Source organism: Hylobates moloch, unplaced genomic scaffold (genome assembly GCF_009828535.3).
Source record: "Hylobates moloch isolate HMO894 unplaced genomic scaffold, HMol_V3 SCAFFOLD_20, whole genome shotgun sequence".
In the NCBI taxonomy this organism is placed as follows: Eukaryota; Metazoa; Chordata; class Mammalia; order Primates; family Hylobatidae; genus Hylobates; species Hylobates moloch.
This window is the reverse complement of record NW_026652295.1, coordinates 24,994,982-25,014,292: the sequence shown is the minus strand read 5'-3', so window position 1 is coordinate 25,014,292 and position 19,311 is coordinate 24,994,982. Positions and strand designations below refer to the sequence as shown.

Below are 19,311 nucleotides of genomic sequence, written 5' to 3'. Positions count from 1 at the left end.
TCTTTGTGATTTCTTAATCCTGAGCCTTTAACGTATCATTTTAAAAATTCCATTCCCTTAGTGTATTTACCAAACACTTATATAGTACTTGTCAGGCACTCTCATAAAAGCTTTATAAACCTGAATTCATTTAATTCTCATAACATCCCCAGAAGGCAGATATTATTATCCTTATCACCCTAATTTTACAAATAAGGAAAACAAAGCACAGGGAGGCTAAGGAACGTGCCCAAGGTCACATAGGTAATAAGCCATGATTCAAACCCAGGTAATTGGTCACAGAAGCCACGTGTTTAGCCACCTCTATGCTAGACTGCCTCTCCCAGGTGATACTGTTTTCTGCTCAGAACATGACACATCATTATCTAGTCTGATTAGTTTCAGGGAAACATCCTTATAACCTTTCCCAACATTTTTTCTGCTTTTCTACTTTTCTTCCTTCTTACATCATACTATCATACTCTCATGTCCTTAGGAAATTCAATCTCTTTGCCATACTTTGTACTTATAATTTTTCTTTTCTCGACCCTTTTCATCAAATAATTGGTTCTACAAGAAAAAATAGTTTTTATGATAAATAGGTATGACTTTTCCTCTATTTCTTTGGGTTGAATATTTGGTGTAGGGGTTGTATGTTTTTGTGCATGATATTATAAATGAACTCTTAGTCCTACAAGAGGGAGAAAACTTGTAGTTTAGGCCCAAGAAGCCAAAAAAAAAGTCACTTTTTTTTGTCTTCTCAACCATGTGTACTCCTTTGGCTATTTTTACTTTATTCTCAGAAGGTCTATAGAGACGTTGAGAGTACCTTGACCTAGAAACACACAGATGGGATTGGTATTCATCATGTAAGTTTGGGGTCTGTTGGGTAAGATGGCTCCACATAGGGGTTTTAAATAAGTTTCCTACTCAAAGATGGCCAGCACAGTATAAAGAGGCACACTTACAACATCATAGTAGGCAAAGATTTTCTCAAAGTCCCTTTTCCTTTCTTCAGTAGAACAAGCCTGTGTGAGGAAAAAACATTATGTCAGTCCAGCAATGTGACAATTCAGCTGTACAATTCTTCCAGAGTCCTGGGCAACCTTTGTAAACTTTGAGTAAATGACCTTTAAGATCCCTTGAGTCCATGCTGAGCCTTGTCTGTTTTCTAAATAAGTTAAAAAGTAGGGCAAATAGATGCCTTCCTTTCTTCTTTCCTGCTCAAATCCGTAGAGAAACAGCAATGACATAAACCCATCTAGAGAAATGTCACTACTTACATCCATTTTAAATTGGAGAAGGAAGTTTTCCTGAAGAGCCAGAATCCTAAATAGAAAAAAAAAAAAAATCCACATAAGGATCGTTCAGCTCTCAGTTATACGAAAACTTATAGCCCTGGTGTGTGGAAAGTACAGGCAATTTCCTGCAGAACAGAATAGGTACTTGAAAGACAGAACTTCCTACATCACAAAAACAAAGAAATTAATTGGGAAAAACTCGTAGAGACTAGTAGTCACCATAGACTTTTAAAAGTTCATCTTGGTGGAAAATGGCACAGTATGGGCTTCTGGAAATTCACTCCTCCATAAAGCGCTGAGAAAACTGGAAAAAATAGTCGAAATAACTTTCCCAGAGCTCTGGAAAATAATTAAAGTCTTGCAGCAATCTGGGGAGTGTTTATTCTGAAAAAAACAGCTGAATCTTTTTTTTTTTTTTTTTTTTTTTTTTTTGAGACAGAATCTCACTCTGTCGCCCAGGCTGGAGTGCAGTGGGTGCGATCTCGCCTTTCTGCAAGCTCCGCCTCCTGGGTTCAAGCCATTCTCCTGCCTCAGCCTCCCAAGTAGCTGGGACTACAGGCGCCCGCCACCAGGCCCGGCTAATTTTTTTGTATTTTTAGTAGAGACGGGGTTTCACCGTGTTAGCCAGGATGGTCTACGATCTCCTGACCTCATGATCCGCCCGCCTCGGCCTCCCAAAGTGCGGGGATTACAGGCGTGAGCCACCGCACCGGGCCTCCAAAACAGCTCAATCTTGGTTAGAACGATGACTGTCGTAGCATTTAACTTGCCCTAACACATACACAGAGCCCGTTAGCAAGAGACTGGGAGACTTACTGGTTCAAGACATTTTAGAAAATCTCTGTCCAATTATGAACTGACCATTGAACTGACCTAGCAGAGACTTCAGTGGACACACCTGACAAAGAATGTAGACTACATAGAATTAGTTCAGAAGAGTCACCAAATAAACAACAACAAAAATCATCAATACACCAGAAACATGACCTGTAAGAAATACTAAAGGGAATCCTTCAGGCTGAAATTAAAGGACACTAGACAGTAACTTAAATCCACATGAAAAAATAAAGAGCACCAGGAGCAGTAAATATGAAACCAAATGTAAAATACAGCATAAATGTATTTTTTGTGTGTAACTTTTTTGCTTTCTGATTTAAATGACAATTTCATAAAACAATAACTAAAAATCTATGTTGTGGAGCACACGATATATAAAGATATAATTTTAACAATAGAAAGGAGGAGAAAGGCATTTGAACTATACAGAAGTAAAATTTGGGGTATAATATTGAAATTAAGTTGTTATTAATCCACAATTAGATTTGATTGAAATTAAGATGTTCATTGTAATCTAGCAGACAACCACTAAGAAAATAACTCAAAAAAAATAGCAAAAGAAATAATAAGGGAATTAAAATAGTACACTGGAAAATGTCTGTTTAACGTGCAGGAGGTGGTAATGGAAGGACAGAAGAATTTTAAAAAAGCTTAAGACAAAGAGAAAACAGATAGCAAATATAAATCCTACCTTCTCAGTAATCACGTTAAATATACACATATTAAATACTCCATTAAAAGCAGAGATTGGCAGAATAGAAAGAAGTAAAACTATCTCTTTATAGATGATGCAATATTGTATATAGAAAGTCCTAAGGAACCCAACAAAAAACTACTAGAGCTAATACACAAATTCAGCATGTTGGCAGAATACCAGATTAATATAAAAAATTCAATGACATTTCTATACATTAACAATGGCCAGTCCAAAAGTAGAATTCAGAATACTAATCGTTTCATGATAGTGTCAAAAAGAATAAAATATTTAATAAATTTAACAAAAGTGGTTCAATTTATAGACTGAAAACTACAAAACATTGTTGAAAGAAATTAAAGAGCTAAGTAAATGAAAAAACATCCCATGTTCATACACTGGGAGACTTAATATTTTTAAGGAGACAACACTCCCCAAATTGATCTGCAGATTCAAAACAATCCTCATCAAAATCTGAATTGGTTTTTTTGCAGAAATTGACAATCCGATCCTAAAATTAATGTGAATATGTAAATGAACCAGGATAGCCAAAACAATCTTGAAAAAGAGGAACAAAGTTTGAGGACTCACATTTTTTATTTCAAAATTTGCCTGCAAATCTACAGAATCAAGATAGTGTGATATTGGCATAAGGACAGATATGTAGATAAATGGAATAGAATTGAGAGTACAGAAATAAACCCATACATATGGTCAGTTGATTTTCAGAAAGGGTGCCAAGACCATTCAGTAAGGAAAAATATTCAAGAAATGGTGTTGGGACAAGTAGATATCTACATGCAAAATAATGAAATTGTGCCCCACCTTACAGTGTATTAAACAATTAACATGAAAAGGATTTACATAAAACAGAAACTTTATAGTTTATATAACTCTTAGAAGGAAACAAAGGGGTAAATCTTCATGAGCTTGGATTTTGGCAATGGCTTCCTAGATATGACATCTAAAACACAAACAACCAAAAAAATTAGACAAATTGGACTTCATGATAATTAAAAACATTTGTGCGTCAAAGGACATCATCAAGAAAATGAAAACACGACTCTCATAATGGAAAAAAGTTTTTGCTGATTATATATCTGATAAGTGTCTAGTGCACAGAATATATATAGAACTCTTATAGTTCAACAACAAAATGACAAATCACCCAATTTTTTAATTGGGCAAAGGATCTGAACAGACATTTCTCCAAAGAAGACATACAAATTGCCAATAAAACATAAAAAATGTTCAAAATGCAAATCACAATGACATATTACTTCACACCCACTAGGATGACTATAATTAAAAGAAAGATGCAAACAATAACAAGTGCTGATTAGAATATGGAGAAATTAAAATCCTGATACATTGTTGGTGGGAATGTAAAATGGTGCAGCCACTTTAGAAAACACTTTGGCAGTACCTCAGAAAATTAAATGTAAAATTATGACATGAACCAAAAATTCTGCTCCTTAATATATAACCAAGAGAATCACAAACATATATTTGTCCCAAAACATGTAGCAACGTTATTAATAATCTCTAAAAAGTGAAAACAACTCAAATGAACATCAGCTGATGAATGGACAAAATGCGGTATGTACTTACAAGGGACTATTATTCAGCCATAAAAAGGGATAAAGTTACAACATGGATGAACCTTGAAAACATTACTCCAAGTGAAATAGCCAGAGAGAAAAGGCACATATTGTATGATTCCATTTATATAAAATGCCCAGAATAGGAAAGTCGATAGAAATAGAAAATAGATTGGTGGTTGCCAGGGTCTTGTGGGAGGAGGAAGAGGGGAGTGACTGCTAATGTGTACTGGGTATCCTTCTGGCATAATGAAATGTTCTAAAATTAGATACTGGTGATGGTTGGACAACCTTATGAATATATCAAAATCTACCAAATTGTAGATTTGTAGATCTGACTTTAAAAGGGTAAACTTTAAGGTACATAAATTATATCTCAATTTTCAAATAATCTTGTTTTTGTTTTAGAAAGCAAATATGTCTGCCTCTTTTCTGTATAATTATAATTATACTTTAATAGAATACAGTCAGTTTCAGTAGATTCAACATTAGATTTATGTTGTATTCATAGTCATGAGGATATATAGAAAAAGTAGAAAATATGTAATACAACTATGTGGAAAATCTTTGCTCCTCCAAATGCTCAGAGTGGAGGGAATTAATTTGAGCCAATTAGAAGATAGGATATCCTGGAAGTCTGCAAGGAATATTGTTCTTACTATATGCTGGCACTGGGCAGCCTAAATCATGTTGCCAGTCACAGCACATATACTTGGGAGGTGCTTTTATGTGGAGGAATTGAGCTGCATTTCAGAGCTGAAAGTAGAGAGAGAAAATTCCTATCTGCAAATGTTTTAAGACCTCCTTGTTGTTGTATTAGTTTCCTAGTGCTGCTGCGACACACTGCCACAAACATAGTGGCTTCAAATAACCATAATCATTTACAGCACTAGAAGCTGAAGTCTGAAATCGATCTCACTGGGCAAAATTCAAGCTGTCGACACGGCCGCATTCCTTCTGGAGGCTCTCGGGGAGAATCCTTGCCCTTACCTTTTTCAGGTTCTAGAGGCTGCCTACATTCTTTAGCCTCTTCTTCCACTTTAAAGCCAGCAACTAGCATTTTCAAATCTCTCCGTGACACTGACCTTCTGCCTCCCTCTTCCATATTTAAAGGATCTTTGTTATTATATTGGGCCCAATGTGGATAATCCAGAATAATCTCTATTTTAAAGTCTATTGATCAGCAAACTTAATTATATCTGCAACTTTAACTCGTTCTTGCCATGTAACATAAAATAGTCACCAGTTCTGGGTATTAGGATGTGGACACCTTTTTTTTTTTGAGATGGAATCTCACTCATTCACCTAGCTAGAGTACTGTGACGTAATCTTGGCTCACTGCAACCTCTGCCTCCTGAGTTCAAGCGATTCTCCTGCCTGAGCCTCTTGAAGAGCTGGGACTACAGGCATGCACCACCATGCCTGGCTAATTTTATTTTATTTTATTTTATTTTGTATTTTTAGTAGAGACAGGGTTTCACTATGTTGGCCAGGCTGGTCTCGAACTCTGATCTCAAGTGATGCACCTGCCTCAGCCTCCCACAGTGCTGGGATTACAAGTGTGAGCCACTGCACCCAGCCTAAGATGTGGACATCTTTATTCTGCTTACCACAGTTCTCATTTTCAAATTCCCTATCAAACTGGTTTTGAAATACACTTGGCACCCTGTATCTGTGGGTTCTTCAGGGCCAACTGTGGGACTTGAGCATCCGAGGATTTGGGTATCTGGTATCCACGGAGGTTCTGGAATGAATCCCCAGAGGATACTTAGGGAAGACTGTACTGTACTAACTGATTTTGCTGCCTTGCATCTCTGTTCAGTGCTACTGTAACTCCATCAATTCACAACTACTCATTGAATCCCCCTAAGTACACAACACTCCACCAAGTGAGAAGTTATTCAAGGGATTAGGGCATAGTCCCTGCCCTACCAGCAGGACCGTAGCAAACCCGCCTCTACAGAGTGTTTAGACGTATGCAGAAGGCCCTATTACTTATCACAGTGATAAAGGGGGCACGACTAGCATTTTGTACATAGGGCCAGGGATGTTAGGTTTCTGGCATTGCATGGAAATTTCTGCAGAATGAAGAATTGTCCCATGTCTCACTTGAATTTCAAATGTCCAGGGGGCAATCGTGACTGTAAAAACCCTGCTTTTAATTATTTGTGCTTGGAACTGAATTCTTATTTGCATAAAAACTCAAGGTTTGCATAATTTACTACTTACATAAATTTTCCACATGGTATATGAATTGTGTTGAGAGATAAACATACTTTGTCTCATTTGGAACTCTGTCAAGACTTATTATTTCATAAAATCATATCAACAGCACCTGAGTTACCAAAATGCCACAATTGTATCAGTCAGTATCTGAACTGCCCCATTTATGATAATTCTATGCAGGTGAAAGCATCTGACCACTTCATTATATCTTCACTATGATTGTATGCAAGCACTTATACACTGAAATGTGCATTATTTTATAATTAACTGCTTTCCTTCTATTTCTCCTTTATATGTTACAGTCTATGCATGATGTGAGTTATTTTAGCATTGTATACATTGGTAGGTCATATTGTGTATGGACTAAGAGGGCAGAGAGCAGCTGCTCTGAGCCCTTTATTAACCCCAGCCTCCCCGGGCACACAAGGCTCTTCAACTCTCACTACCTCTGAGACGTGCACAACTGAGTCAGGGCACAGGTGGATAGATGCTTTTGGTGAAGGGAACCATGAGATTGCAAGCTTTTGTTTTCATCTAGATTGTCATCTATTGAATGAATCCTTTGGTCGCTTTGGGATTGGCTCTCTCACATAGCTTTCTGACCTCTACTTGAGAGGAGCCCTGCCTCCATTGACCAAGGGAACCAGGTGGGATCCAGGGAGCACAGGCAAGATGCCTTCTGCCCCAGGCCTGATGGAGAAACACTTTTGTCCCTCTTTGGCTGGTCCCTCAGTGGCTCTTCTGTTTCAATGTGGACAAAGTTAGAACGAAGGTCCTAAAAAAAGTAGCCAAGGAGGACACACAGGCTGCCTCACAATTCCTATGAGGCACAGATAGAAGGCCATTTAGTGTACTGGGGTCAATATCCTGGCTGTTACTGAGGAGATATTCTTCCTGGTGAGTCCCCTTTCACAGATATCAAAACCTGGCTCAGGTAGCTGCCAAGAAAGGAGATAGCTAGTGTGGGATTTGGTGATTCTGGACTCAGGTTAATGTCCACTAAGAGACGAAACCAACATCTTGTGACTTTGTCGAGTTACCTCCTCATCATTAAAAACTTGCCTTCAGTCCTTGGAATTCTTCTCTCTCAGCTATACCTGCTGCTGCACTGCAGCCTGTAACTGCTGCCCCGCTTACAATTAACATTGAGCTCTGCCCTGAAGCACCTGGTATTATGGATGCTCCCCAATAACAGGTATATCTGTGTATTCCAGATCCAATAATTTCAACTCTGACTATTTGCTCAGAATGTCATTCTCTTTTTTGTAGACAACTCCATGCTGTTTGGGATCAGCCGGACTTGACAAAACATGCCGACACACCAATCACGTGTCACAACACCAGACTCACAGACAACATTTTCATGGACATTGAGCCACTTCTGCTTTTATCCTGTCCTCCTCCACTTCTAGCCTTCAGACACTTGGTGCCTCCCTGAGGATACACCAACACTTCAAGACCACAGAGTGCACCTGGAGTCTGGCTCAGTAGTCCTGTGTCCTGAAATAACTGCTCGACGTTCCCAGAGCCAGTAAATGGGATTTGGGACATTTTTGTCATGAAGTCACAATGTGGGACTATAAATGTCTTGCCTTTAAGGGTAGGATCTTCCCATGACCCATCCATAAAATTTGTGAAAATGTTGTGTGTTGTTCATTTTGGAGAGAAGAATTTTCATTATCTTCACAAAGGGATCTGTTACCCTAAAAGATTTAGAATCACTCAGCTTATTTGGTAAGATGTGCCTATTCTTTTAGACTCCAGGTGAGGCTTGATCTCCAGTCTCAAAAGGAAATATATGATGTCATCAGACCCCTAGTAAGGTATTTCTGAATGTATGATATCATTTCCATGTAACTCACCTTGCTAAGTCATTTAGATCCAACCGACCATCTTTATTTCTGTCAAAAATCTTCATCTGAAACGCAGAAGGGAAAATGGTTGTACTTGTAACAGGAACTAATTCTGAAAGTTATTAAAGCACTTTTCTATTTTGCTCTTCTGATTACATATTTGCCTAAATTGGCTGAGGAGCCCACTTGCCTGGGGGAAAATTAGTATTTGTCACAGAAGGAATTGCATGTCAGCCTCTCTGTTAGGATGAGTCATAGTAGCCAAATCTCCTAAATCTCAATGGCTTAACACAACACAGGTTTATTTTTCACTCATGATATATGAGAATCAAGGGTTAGCTGACAGCTCTACTTCATGTTGTCTATAATCTGGCAACATGGAGTGACAAAGTCGTGACCATATGGCACATTCCTGATTGCCATGGCAGAAAGAAAGAATAGTAAATAATTTACTGATTAAAATTTTATTGTCCAAAGCAGATCCCTGGCCACACCTACCTTCAAAGGGACAGAATAATACAATCCTGCCATGTGCTTAAGAGGAAAACTAATTATTTGGAGGATAGCAGCAATGACTACCACAGTCGCTGACAGGCAAAACAGGATTTTTATAAAGATTACAAGCTTGAAATATGGGTACTTGGTTTGAGTCAAAGTTTTCTGAAACTATTTTATTTTAGCCCTCATTTAGCATGTCAACCACCAAGGAGGGCTTTGAGGGCTCATATCATAGGGTACTCTCATAGGGTATAGGAGAAACCTCATGTTTCCATGAAGGTAAAAGGTGTTGAAACTGAGCCTTGCCTTTCATAGAGAGACTTAGCATTGTCCAAAGAAGTTGTTTACGTTATTAGATGAGACTAAACTTTAAACAAGATAGAACTAAAAGTTAAAGATTTCTGCACTAACCACAAATTAGAAGGACCAGATTGGTTTGGGCAGAATAGAAGAGATAGATTTCTTTGCACATCTGAGTTGAAATGTGAGTGAATTTTGTGACTTTACAACATTTTAATGCTACAGAATATCTCTAAACATATCCATATAAGGAGGCTGCACAGGGAAAAAGAGGGAGCGAGATAATCTGAAAATATATCCAACAGATTTTTTGCTTTAAAAAATACATTAGTTCCCCATCCTTCCTCTGTCTCCAAATCCAGTTTATTTTTAATATTTCAAATGAATTTGAAAACCTATTCTCACCACTTTGGCACCAAAAATGTGTGTTACAGAATTAAAACACAGGTTATATTTTTTATACATTTGGGCATGTTACATGTCCAATTATGTCCCCTAAACATAAACACTATACAGTATCCAGTAAAAAGTCTGATGGGGATAAACTTTGCTAGAAGACGAGCCATGAGTTATTTTCTGTGACACCTTCATATGAGAGGTTCTATCTTAACAGAAAGCTAGGTCAGCTTGAGCTTTAAGCAAGTAACAACTCACCTTGAAAGACGTGGGCCTAACTCCATTGCTGTGCAAACTTACTCCAAGAGAAAACAATCCTGTGCTCGAAACTGGCCTGGGATGAACCAAACACCAGTGTGGTAAATTATGCTTCTACCTCTCAGAAAATTGGCTATGGCTCACGTAAGAATAAGAATCAGGAAAAAAATCATTTGCCTAATTTTTCCATCTCTGAGTGTATACCAGTGGGGATGAATGGCACACATATTCCACTATATCTGCTCTTCTACTTTCCTGGTGCCTCTGTAGCTCTAAGTTCAAATATTAATAATGAAAGAAGCTTGGAGCATGCCTGTAGCACCAGACTAGAAATTAGATCTTGTGTGACATTAAGACATTATGCTTCTTTGCAAGTATAACCTTTAGTGAATTTTGAATGCTTGGCATATTTGTTTGAGACATAATGGCTTCTTAATTTTTAAACTATAACAAAGACCATTTATGAGGGCTCAATGGGTTGTATGTTATTACATTTAATTATCACAACATCCTTATAAGGTAAAAAAAATCTGCGTGTAACAAATAAGGAAACTGATATTTAGAAAGATTGAAGTAGGTTGTTTAAGAAGTAGGTTGTTTAAGAACCTAAGAAGTAGGTTGCTTAAGATTTTAATCTAAGCATATCTGTCACCAGAGCTCTTCCCATAAAACCAGGCTCTTAGCTCTATAAAGCCTGGATATCTCATCATGGATTTGATTTGCTTCATGTTTGGTTATGAAGTAAAACATCTGGTGCTATAGACTATGCCAGAGATGTGGTATTTACCTTTTCTAATTGCCTCTTTTTCTCTGGGAAAGCAAGAAAAGACTCTATGTGGATTTCCCTCCAGTTCAGTGGCCTGAATTTCCCCTAAAGCAATATAAACTTCATGATAGTTGAGTCAACTCTAAGACTGCCAATTTTCACTTCATTGGATTCATGCTTATATAGTTCATTTCTATCTATTTTCCCTACCCTTGACTATAAACCAAGAGATATAAGCCTAGTGCCTGACAACTGCTCCAGGCAGTGGTGGCAGGTTGGTCACAGCCTGAGCTCCATGAGCAAGTGCCCCTGCCAGCCCTCAGCCCACAACCCAGCTCCCCTTCAATCCCCTGCACACACACCCCTGCCCACTGGGCTCCATGCCCTGAAGCTGCACGGGTGCTCATTTACCCTGGCTGGAATGATAATGAAGTATTCCTAGGCCAGAACAGGCTCCAGAATTTCTGAAACCAAATCTTCACTGCCTTGTGACATTGGTACTCAAATCCCTATAGCAAACATGCTGTGACCAAAAACACAGAATATGAGGAGGTGACCCCTGCCCAGAAGCTCCTGTCCCAGTGACTGCTGACCAAGACCAATGGGATGTCCTGCTGGGCTGAGGGGCAATTTCTTGCCAATGATGCTCACCCAGTGTCCATCCTGGAGGACTCTACTGGGCACCCACAGAATCAGAAGTGACCACCTTCACCTGTAGCATCAACCACGCCCAGCTGATGGTGGTGGAGGGACGACGTATTTACTATGTGAACTCTGAGAACTGCACTAGTCCGAAATCCTCAGGGAAGCCTGGGTGTTCTCTAGCTTCTCTGGTATGTCCAGAGCTGTCCAGGAAATTGGTCATGCTCTTTTCAAAAACAACACGATTGTAACTGTGAAGAGTTTTCAATATATCTTGGCCAAGCTGCCAGATGATGCACCTTCCAAAACACCTGCTGGGACAGCCAGGGAAGACAGGGGGAAGGCAAAGAAGACAGCACTGACAGCTGCAGAGAAGGCCAAGGACCTAGAAAGCAAGGCAACCACTGAGACACAATAGCAGCAACAGTGCATGTAGCCAGCCTGGGCCCTGCCCACCACTGCCACAGCACTCCAGATGACCTGGTTCAAATCCCTCTGCCCTTTTCCAATTTACTTCCAGCCCTACCTACTTCCTGGGTGGTGGGTTGAGGGTGGGTGTCCTGTTGGCATCTACAGAACACCAGGCATACCCATATCTCAGCCAGTCCTGCTTATTTCCCCATTGGGCAGCTGAGGTCAGAAGCACAGAGAGGTGTGGTGACTTTCACAGGATCACAGATAGGATGCAGATAAATTGGTAATAAATGCTAGACTGCAAACTCCATGAGGGCAGGGATCTTTGTTTTGTTTTGTGATGTGCCCCCAAGTACCTGGCACATATCTAGCACATAACAGGCATTCAATAATTACTTATTGAATTTTTTAAAAAAGAAAATAAATATAGGCCTGAATTTTTCCTCCCTCTTTACGCTAATTCACCTCAGGAGGGCTGTGGCAGTTGAAGATGGCAGCGGTAGGGGGCATGCCTTCCATTCTGAAGGGCAATTGCTGAAAGGTGGTGAAGAGCCCTTCATCACTCTTCTCACCTCTACCACTGCTTTTCCAAGACTTGCGCTCATACTCCATCCACACATTTTTGAGAATTAACTACCTGAAAGGTGCTGTAAAGGCTCCCAGAAATGGAACACAATGTCTTATTAACAAATGCCTTAAAATTCTAAGTGTGGTAGTTCCCATTGTCTGGCAAGAGACTCATCAGGGACTTTGGAGTTTTTCAGAATTCTCCTTAGATTGAATAATATTTTACTTTTTCAAATCTTTGTAGGTGCAATAGTGATTGTAAAACACAAAATCACTTAAAATCATTACTGGGTAACTTCCTGTCAATAGATATTTTCTTAAACAATAGATTCAAAGTACAACTACTGTGACGTGGTGGGAGAGGAAGTCTGTGACTTTTTAAAACAATTCTTAATAAAGAATTTTAGTATAATGCCTGCCCAAGGTGAAAAACATGCAAATAATTCAGCAGAGTCAAGAGTGTGAGTCCTTCCCTTGCCTGTTCTAGTGGTAACTACCATTCAGAGTCTTATGTATCCTTCCAGAAACTTTTTAAACATACAAGCATATGTATATATGAACACACACATATATCACAACTATCTAGTTTTTTGACAAATAGGACCATATACAATATACTATTTTGCAACCTCCTTTTTTTATTTAACAAATTATTAGAAATCATTCTTTAGCAGTTATTTTTTTAAAAAAACTTTAAAGGAGATCCTCATTCCTGCCTGGAAATTATTGCCATATGCTATTCCAAAGAAGATTTAGAACCTGCCTCCCATATTATCAATTGACGATTATTTGTCAGGTAATTACTCTGTGTCTAATAACATTCTATACACTATGAGATATCCCAAACAATTATTAAGGTGGCACATGATTTTAGGGCATACAATTGTAATTGAAGAGCCAGAAACAAATATCTGAAATATAGGTTAACAAATAAAATTCAGCATTATCTCTTTAACCCTGAGAAAAAGAGACACAGCAATGTGACAGGATATTGGAGGAGACTGAGGAAGAAGATAAGAATTCAGGTAAGTTCTGAAAGAGGGATAGGATTTGGACATGAGGTAGAGGGAAGAGAGGAAGACATTGTAGACTAGCAAATGTAAGAACAAAGGCACCGAGATAGAAATTCACCTGATAGCAATAGGTTAGCCATAGAGAGTGACCAGGGAGGACAAGGGGTGTTCTAGGAGTGGAGGAGAGAAGTTAGAGAGGGAGACAGAATGGGACCAGATGATGCAAGAGTTTGAAAGCCTTAAATAGTACTTTAAACTTTTGTATATCCATGCACAGGTGACTGGCATCATTTATTCATTTATTCATGCACTCATTCATTTAACAAATATGTATGGAGTGCCTACTATGTGCCAGGCATTGTTCTATTTACTGAACAAACAAAGATTCGTGATCTCATGGAGCTGATTTGGAAAGAGGAGATGGAAGGGGGGATGGAAAATAAGACAGATAAGTAAAATACTGACGGTTTTACATATGTAACATGAAATATACATGTTACCTATGTTAAATGCTCTGGAGGAAAAATTAAGTAGCATATAGAATAGCAAATTGGGAGGTACAATTTTAAATAGGATGGAAATTGAAAGCTTCAATTAAAAGGTGGCTTTTTCACAAAGACCTGAAAGAGATGAAAGTAAATCAAATGCATACCAGGGTTAAAAATAGATTGGCAGGGATATGGCAAGTGCAAAGGACCTGTGGCAGCACATACATGCATGTCAGAGTAACCAAAAGTATGTCAGGTAATAGTGTGGCAAGACTAGGACTGGGGAGGAGATAAAAGGAGATAAGGTGGGAAAGGTGATGACTTGGTGTGTGAGCAGGTCGTGTAAGAACTTTGGCTTTTTCTCAGAGACAGAGCCATTGGAGGTTTTCGATATGAAAAATGATATCATCTGACTCCGTATAACAGGATCACTCTGGCTGCTGTGTTTCATAGAGATGGTAAGAGACAAGAGTGGAAATAGGAGGATCTGCTGGGAAGCATCTTGCAATTCAGTTGAGAAATAATTGTGCCTTGGAACAGGGTGAGAAATGGTCAGATTTAGAATGTAATTTAAATGTGTTCAATAAGATTTGCCAGTTAGACGTGGAGTGATAGAGAAAGAGGCATCAAAGATGGCTTCAAGTGTCATGCCTTGAGCAACTTGAAAGCTTGAGGAAGACCAGTAGTGGAGCAGGTCTTTGGGGAAAGTTCAGAATTTCAATTTGAGACATGTTGAAGGGTGTGTATTAGGCATGCAATTCAAGTGGAGATACACAACTAAGTGTATCCAAGAAGTTGAGAGAAGTGCTCTGAGTCAGACATATAAATCAAGGGTGGTCAGCCTTTAGTTGGTCTTTAAAACCATGAGACTAGTTGAGATCACCAAGAGTGAGAGTGGACATAGAAGAGACGAGATCTGAGGACTGAGCCCAGACGAGCATCAGGTTGGCCTGGATCACAGTGATGAATGCCTAGACCCAGAGAAGGAAACAGATATGAGCTGCTTTAATCCAGGCATGAAATATGAGAGCCAAGACCAGGATCATGGATGGGGACAAGCTTAAACTCATATCATTCTCTTTATCTGCCATCGTTGCAGGATTTAGGAGGACGAGAGTGACCTCGGGTTGAAACAGGAGAATCTTGAGTGCACTCAGGCCCAGCCGACTCACGTCCAAAAGACCGGGCTCGGAATAAAGACAGCACTTGACTTTTATATACACTTTGCAAAAGGGAGTGGGCTAGCTTGAAGCAAGCTTACAGTGGCATGAAAGCAGGGATACAGAGGCAGAACAAACTTAGGATTGCACATAACCATTGCCAAGCAACCCAGGTGTCCATTATGAGGTTTGCCTGGGCACAGGCTTATCTCCTAACCTTCACTATGGTGCCCAGGCAGCTGTAGTTCAGGCCTACTCAGGCGTCTTATGACCTTCGTTGTACTTCTTAGATAAAACAGAATACTTGAAGTCACTAGTTATAGAGAACAGGAATCTATAAACTCATTTCATAAAATAAAGGAAAATTTGTTTTTCTTCTCCCTATGTTGAGGGAGTGCTGGGAGTCTCCAGAGAACATTAGATAATATTATCAAGACTTTTCCTGGGTCTGGGCTGTGCCTGTTGCTGCCTCTGGGACAAGTCAGCCTAATACAGGAAAACTTATTATTTCTCTTTCTTTTTATTTTTCTTTGATTTACCACCTCACCATAGTCTCAGATTTAAATTTGTTGTTTTATAAAAGTTCAAGTTTCCTGCTCTAATTTAGTATGTGATTTAACATCAGCCAGAACTATTAGCTTACATTTAACAAAAGTAAATATTATCTAAAAATATTCTATCCAGACAGTTAAATCTTTCCTCCTGCGTGGTGTTGGCAGCACCTCTAAATTCAGTATCATAATTTGATTTTAATAATAGGCTGTCTCCTTCCTTGTCCAGAACATTAATTAGGAATCAGGATAAGACAAGGTGTGCAGACCTCAGCTTTTCTCTTCTGTTTGGCCATTCTGCCTTAACTCACTCATTAGTCATGCTTCAGCCAGTTTTTAAATGTGCCAATCTTTATACAGATCAATTTGAATTCTTTTAATAAGTTACATCTCTTAAGTAAAGCATTTGATGCTAAACCTCAGAACAAAATCTTTAATACAATATTGCCATGACTATGTCCATTGCTCAATAAAAATCCATTAAAGCAGCAATAACGTGATTTCACGCTTGGTGTATCAGAGCTCAGGATGTAGAAGTCGTTTTTTAAAAAGTTAAGTTCCTAGAAGTTAGTACACCCAAAAGTTTCTAGGGAAATGTAAAAAGTCTTTTTAAAAATCAACTGTCAAGTTCCAAAATCTGTTTGTTGAAAAGTATAAGTCACCTCTATAACTTAGGGAAGAAAAATGAAATAGATTGGTCAAAATTTCATTGAACTCATTTTGTCTTCTGATTAAACTCAAATCTTTGGGTGGAAACTCTTTCACCAGCTTTCTCCACACTTGGCTCTCACCTCAGTGCATAAAAAGCCAATGAGAAGCTGATATAGTTTGGATGTTGTCTCCTCTAAATCTCATGTTGAAATGTAATCCCCAATGTTGGAGGTGGGGTCTGATGGGAGGTGATGAATCATGGGGGCAGATTTCTGATGAATCGTTTAGCACCATTCCCTTGGTGCTGTCCTTGCTATAGTGAATGATTTCTCCCAACATCTGGTTGTTTAAAAGTGTGTGGCATCCTCCTCGGCTCTCTCTCTCTTGTTCCTGCTTTTGCCATGTGATGTGCTTGCTCCTGCTTCACTGTCTACCATAAGTAAAGGCTCCCTGAGGCCTCCTCAGAAGCAAAGCAGATGCCAGCACCATGCTTGTACAGCCTGCAGAACCATGAGCCAATGAAACCTTCTTTTATAAATTATAAACCCAGTCACAGGTATTTCTTTATAGCAACACAAGAATGGCCTAACACAGGGGCCATCTGGAGTTTGCTTGATTATAGACCTGTCTCCATGGGACAGTTTAGAACCAAAATGAGTACTTAACTGCAGCACACATGAGCAGAAGAGCTATGAGGTGTGGGCAATTAAACAGACATAGAATAACAGGACCATCTTGGCCAATGGACAGTTCTCAACCTAGATACTTAAACATTGGATAAGATCACTCTGATTTCCCTCAGCTACTTCCCAGGACTCTAGACTTATGAATCTAAGCTAAAAATGTTGCATACTGCCAAAATTTCTTGAGCCCAGGACATCCCATTGTAGGATGATGCCAGCCTGAAGCTTCTTTAATTCAAGCCTGAAGGCTGTGAAGGGAAGAACTCTGGGCAACTACGGCTGCTGGCCTGATGTGTGATGTGCATCATCTTTTTTCAGTCACATACTGCACCCTTTCTTATTCTGCCCTGGAGGGTCTGGTTTAAGGGGGAGGGGAAAAGGAGAATTTCAGAGCATAAAGCTCTGCTTGGGGAAGATTAGTTCTGTACAAAATGCTGAAATGTGCAATATGCAACCCTCCAAGCACCCCAAGAGGGAGCAAGAGCCATAATGGGCACAAGGTCATAAGAAACACTGACAGGGGAGATAGGAGGGTCCCAAAGACAAATGTTCCTTATTTTGTCATGGTTTCATCATACCTGGCTATTAGGTAACAACTGAAAGTTCAGTTTAATTTGCATTAAGTAGCCTACTACGTGTCAGGTCCCATGTGAGGGCTGGGACAAGAAAGTGAGTTGCTCTCCTCACCCTTGAGGAGTCACAGGCTAGTGGGGTACAAGACCCATAAACAGATAACATCAGTGTCATCCTTGACTCCCACCTGATTCATCAGGAAATCTTCTCAAGTCTATCTTCAAAATATATTTAGTTCTCACCTCTTCTGCCACCTCACCTGAGTCCAAGCTGCCATCTTCCATCACCTGGATGGCAACAATGGCCTCTCAGCAGATCTTCCTGATTCCATACTTGCCCATTGAGGACTCTTCTCAACCCAGGGGGCAAATCTTGACATCCTCTGCTTCATAGCCCTCTAGCCATTTTCCATCTCACTAAAACCCCAAGTCCTCATGATGGCCTAAAAATCCCGTGATGGTCTGACTGCTATTTAGTCTCATCCTTTCTTGCTCTGCTCCAGCCATGCTGGTCTCTCCCTGTTCTTAAAAATCCCAGGTGCGCTCTTGCACTAGGGGCCTTGTGCCTCCTGTACCCTCAGTCCCTCCTCACATCTCACTTTCTCAGAGGGGCCACCCTGACCACCTTATTGAAAAGTACCCCTTCTTCCCAGTCCCCTACCCCAACTGCTCCTGCTAGCACTGCCATTCCTGGCCCAACTCCACTTTTTAATTTTTTCCGTAACACTCATCACCCTCTGTTATGCAATATAGTGAATTATTAATTACATTTACTATTTGTTGTCAGTCTCCCCTTTGTCTATTTTGCTCACTGTTGAATCCCTGGTGACTAGAATAATGCTTGGGGCATAGTAGATAGGTAATGAATATTTGCGGAATAAATTAAATTATTAAGAGGCTAAGATGATGATATGCACAAGGCACTACACAGGCACAGAGAAGGGGTACTGGGCTCACTGTGGAGGGAAGGCTACAGAAGATTTTTTTTTTTAGGGCAAGTTGATATCTAACTGAATATCGAAGGATGAGCAAGAACCATGTGAAAAAAGTAGGGGGGAAAAAGCCGAGCTATCTTAAGAAGTAAAAGAGTAGTGGTTTAGTATGGTTAGTTGGAGATGGGGGCAAGCCCCTCAGAGTCAAAGATAGTCAAAGAAATACTGGCAACATGCTGGAGATTCTACATGAAAATATATTCATTAAGTAGGTCGTGTTTTATAAGTCAATAAAATTGAGATAACAACAGCCAGTGCTAACATTCTGTTAAATCAATGTTAAAAATATGCTGAACTAGAAAAACCACCTCCTTATTGTTCTGTACCCCAGGCAGTTTCCATCTAATTTCCTTTTTCATAGTATTCATTCTATTAGAGGGCTTCACTGGAGCTTAGGTCAAAAGGAACCTAGAGATCCTCCTGTAGCTGGGAAACTGCTTCTCACTGCTGGGGGATTTCCCACTTCACCCTTTGGTGCTGAGCACATATTTACTCTGGATTTCAGACATCATTTTTCATGCTATTAAAACAAATCAATACAGTAAGAAGCTGAATAATTTCCTTAATTGAGACCCTGTCCTGAGATTCGATTCTCTCCTTGGCATTTGCTTTCTCCTGTCTAGGCCAATTACAAGTTACCAGGGTCAAGAGCACTTGCCTCCTTCCCAGCGCGGACTCACTTGACTGAGGGGACATTCAGAGCAGAGTACAGAGGGAAAGCAGAGAAGGCTCCACGGCTGAAAACCAGGGGAGCTCAGCTTCCAGCTTAACAGATGCCTTTAGCTAAGGAACACTTTTTCTTAGTTATCTGATCTTTAAAATCAGCTTAAGAACTCAACCTGGTGGTGACTTATTCACTTACCCTTTCT

At 39.6% G+C, this 19,311-nt stretch overlaps 1 protein-coding gene across 1 annotated transcript in view; it reads right to left on the bottom strand.

The window, feature by feature from the left end:
* SCGN (secretagogin, EF-hand calcium binding protein) overlaps nucleotides 1–19,311 on the bottom strand; it is a 42,571-nt gene that overhangs the window by 3,669 nt on the left and 19,591 nt on the right. Inside the window, exons 7-9 of the mRNA XM_032140393.2 lie at nucleotides 8,501–8,556; nucleotides 1,263–1,308; nucleotides 948–1,007 (exon numbers count right to left, since the gene is read on the bottom strand). Coding sequence (XP_031996284.1) covers nucleotides 948–1,007; nucleotides 1,263–1,308; nucleotides 8,501–8,556 — 162 coding nt within the window. The remainder of the gene's footprint in view (nucleotides 1–947; nucleotides 1,008–1,262; nucleotides 1,309–8,500; nucleotides 8,557–19,311) is intronic.